Source organism: Rhinolophus hipposideros (assembly GCF_964194185.1).
Source record: "Rhinolophus hipposideros genome assembly, chromosome: 8".
Taxonomy (NCBI): Eukaryota; Metazoa; Chordata; class Mammalia; order Chiroptera; family Rhinolophidae; genus Rhinolophus; species Rhinolophus hipposideros.
In genome coordinates, this window is record NC_138054.1 from 27,155,238 (window position 1) to 27,158,644 (window position 3,407).

General features: G+C 40.3%; 1 protein-coding gene across 1 annotated transcript; it reads left to right on the forward strand.

The window, feature by feature from the left end:
* Positions 1-1,489: 1,489 nt before the first annotated feature.
* Positions 1,490-2,284, forward strand: LOC308500763 (small ribosomal subunit protein eS1-like; the record flags this gene model as incomplete). Its single annotated transcript, XM_081056084.1, has 1 exon — positions 1,490-2,284. One exon carries the CDS (start codon positions 1,490-1,492, stop codon positions 2,282-2,284), a length of 795 nt encoding a protein of 264 aa, XP_080912210.1.
* Positions 2,285-3,407: the final 1,123 nt, after the last annotated feature.

Genomic DNA, 3,407 nt, shown 5'->3' on the forward strand with positions numbered 1-3,407 from the left:
TGATTTAAACAACAGGTTACAACAATCAGCTTTATCTGTTGGTGGACCATGGAAGCTGTGGAAGAAAATAAATGTAGGGGGCCAGGAGTGGAAGCAGCAAGGTCCTATGCTGATAAATTGGATCTTTGGGGCAAAACAAAAGACTTGATTTGTGGCACTTGCCAATTTCTGTAAATACTCTGAAAATACTTCCACCATGGCTAATTTCAAGCTTACCAACTCAATATCACTGAATGCAGAGCTAAGAAGATATATGCACAGTCAGCTTTTGTGAATCAGCAGAGAAATCTTCAGTGCCACTGAGGCAAGAAAACAGATAAGAGATGATGGTAATCTAAACTTCCCTCTCCTTTGAACACACAGCTGGAGCTAATGCCAGGTTCTATGTGCATCAGTGACTGAAAACCCCTGCCTCCACCACGAACACAACCACCACCACACCAAATATCACTAAGATTTTCCAACCATTGCTATGACATATGAGGTTGAGGAATGTGGCTATTTGCCACCATCTATGCCTAGCCTTGCCTCCAGTACAAAACTATGGGCCTAGATCCTTTAAGAGTAAGGAAAGAAATACCTCTTCCACCTTTAGCTCATGTTTGTAAAACACTCAAATATTTTAGCATAACATTCGTCCCCAACTGTTCCAACGAGAGGGAGCTCAGAAAGCTGCCTAAAATGCCCTGCTTGGGTTTTCAGGCTCCTCTGACGTATATGAAAAGATTTACAAGAATCAAAATAGTTACAGTTTACAACTATAGGTTACCAAAAATGCCTTTGTATGCTCTTCAACAGGGTGAAAACATTAGCTTTGGCTGGCTGGCTGGCTCAGAAATGAACTAGATGACTATCTGACTATCTGACAAGGATGAGGAATGGAGTCTCCCTACTCCAGGGTGCTCTCCCCCAAGTTACCAGTTTCCTAAGGCTGCAGCCTCATCTACCCAACCTTGGGTTTAGCTAGTTCACCCAGATTCTTTTTCCTGCTCCCTTCCCCTCTGCTCAAGTCTCCAGAGCAGAATAACAGCTGGTGTGTACCTGAAGTGGTGCCTGGGGTGCTGCTGTTTAAATAGCTCACCTCTAAACACAACAGGTGTCCTCATAATCTAGCTCCCAAATTTTAACTATTGAGTTTTTGCTTTGTTTTTTTTTCCTTCAGAGGGCCATATGGATTTTTTTTTTTGTAAAGAGCTGGCATGGATCAGATAATAATCCCCTTCTTTCTTTCTTTCTCTTCCCTCCTTCCAACCCTCCCTCCCTTCCTTCCATCATTCTTCTTACTTTCTCTTTTCTTTTCTCTTCATATAAAGCCACAGGCTGAAGTCTTCCTTGGCAGACAGGAAGACTGGTTCTGGAAGTTACTGACCCTTGAACAGAGTGGGACACTGTTGTGTTTGCTCCAAAGTTCCCTTTTCCTAGCTCTACCTGTGGGACAGACCTCCCAAACAGGTTCACTCATATCGTCCCTATTAAACTTGGTACTTCCATGGCAGTCGGTAAGAATAAGTGCCTTACGAAAGGCGGCAAGAAAGGAGCCAAGAAAAAAGTGGTTGACCCATTTTCTAAGAAAGATTGGTATGATGTGAAAGCACCGGCTATGTTCAATATAAGAAATATTGGGAAAACACTAGTCACAAGAACACAAGGAACCAGAATTGCATCTGATGGTCTCAAGGGTCGTGTTTTTAGAGTGAGCCTAGCTGATCTGCAGAATGATGAAGTTGCATTTAGGAAATTCAAGTTAATTACTGAGGATGTTCAGGGCAAAAACTGCCTGACTAATTTCCATGGCATGGATCTTACCCGTGACAAAATGTGCTCCGTGGTCAAAAAATGGCAGACCATGATTGAAGCTCACGTTGATGTCAAGACTACCGATGGTTATTTGCTTCGTCTGTTCTGTGTTGGTTTTACAAAAAAACGCAACAATCAGATTCGGAAGACTTCTTATGCTCAGCATCAACATGTCTGCCAAATCAGGAAGAAGATGATGGAAATCATGACCCGAGAGGTGAAGACAAATGACTTGAAAGAAGTGGTCAATACATTGATTCCCGATAGCATTGGAAAAGACATTGAAAAGCCTTGCCAATCTATTTATCCTCTCCATGATGTCTTTGTTAGAAAAGTCAAAATGCTGAAGAAGCCCAAGTTTGAATTTGGAAAACTCATGGAGTTTCATGGTGAAGGTAGCAGCTCTGGAAAAGCTACTAGGGGTGAGACAGGTGCTAAAGTTGAACAAGCTGATGGATATGAGCCCCCAGTCCAAGAATCTGTTTAAAAATCCAACTTTTCATGGTGACAAATAAAGTCCTGTTGATGTTTTTAAAAAACAAACAAACAAAAAATAACTTAGTACTTAATCTAAGTCACCAGACATTGAAATATTCAAAGAAACACAACAAAGATAGATATGTTCAGCAAATAGGGGGGAAAATGGCACAGAAAACTAGATGCCACGAAATGCTAACATTCCGTTTGGGACAAATTAGAAGTATGAAACTGAGGAACATAGACTTAAATTTTTATGTTTTAGAAATTTCAGTTTTTATTTCTAAATTCACTGAAACCACTAACAAAATAGGAGACCTGAAAGCAAAGGAGGGTAGACCTCTCTACTTTGTTGGAGTTGCTTAACCCACATATTTGTGCCTGTGCAGGCACAAATCCTGAGTGACTAGGTTAAAAGATTGACTTCTTATACAGCTAAATAAGGACATTTTAAAAAAACGTATCACCATCAGTTGATGAAATCAGGACATTTTAACATCAAATATTTCAATGAATTTAGCATGATGAAAACTCAGTACATTTCACCTGAAAAGGATATAGGTGTCCTTTTCACCTATGAAAAGACGGATGAAAATTACAGTCCACTTAACAGCATTTGAGAACCCAAATCTCAGTGTATCCAACACCATCTAAGACAGACTATATTTAGTGGGTATCCCCATGGGACCTGTGGAGAAATGAAGTCTCAGAGAGGTTAAACAACTTGCCCAAAGTCATACAGCTAATCATGTCAGAGCTAAAATTCAAACCCAAGACACAACTCTTTCCATGAAAAAAAAAAGGGGGAGGGTAAAAAGTAGATTTTCCCAATCCCAATATTGAATAGGTTTTACTAGGCCTATTCTTCCTGCTATGTAAGTCTCTGCCTACCAGGCAATTTTCCTATTATGTTTTTTATTTCACAAGGAGGCCTACTACCTTGTAAAGAGATTCTGGAATAGACCCTTATAAATCATTAGCTTCCTTGATTATAAATCAACCTCAGCAGTTTGGTGATCATAAGCCCATTTCCTGAGGCACTGTGGGAAAATGAAGAATGGATTGTGGGGTTTTTAGACTCGAAGAACCTGATTTTCCAGCCCTAGAACTCAGAAATAGTGAACATGCTGACA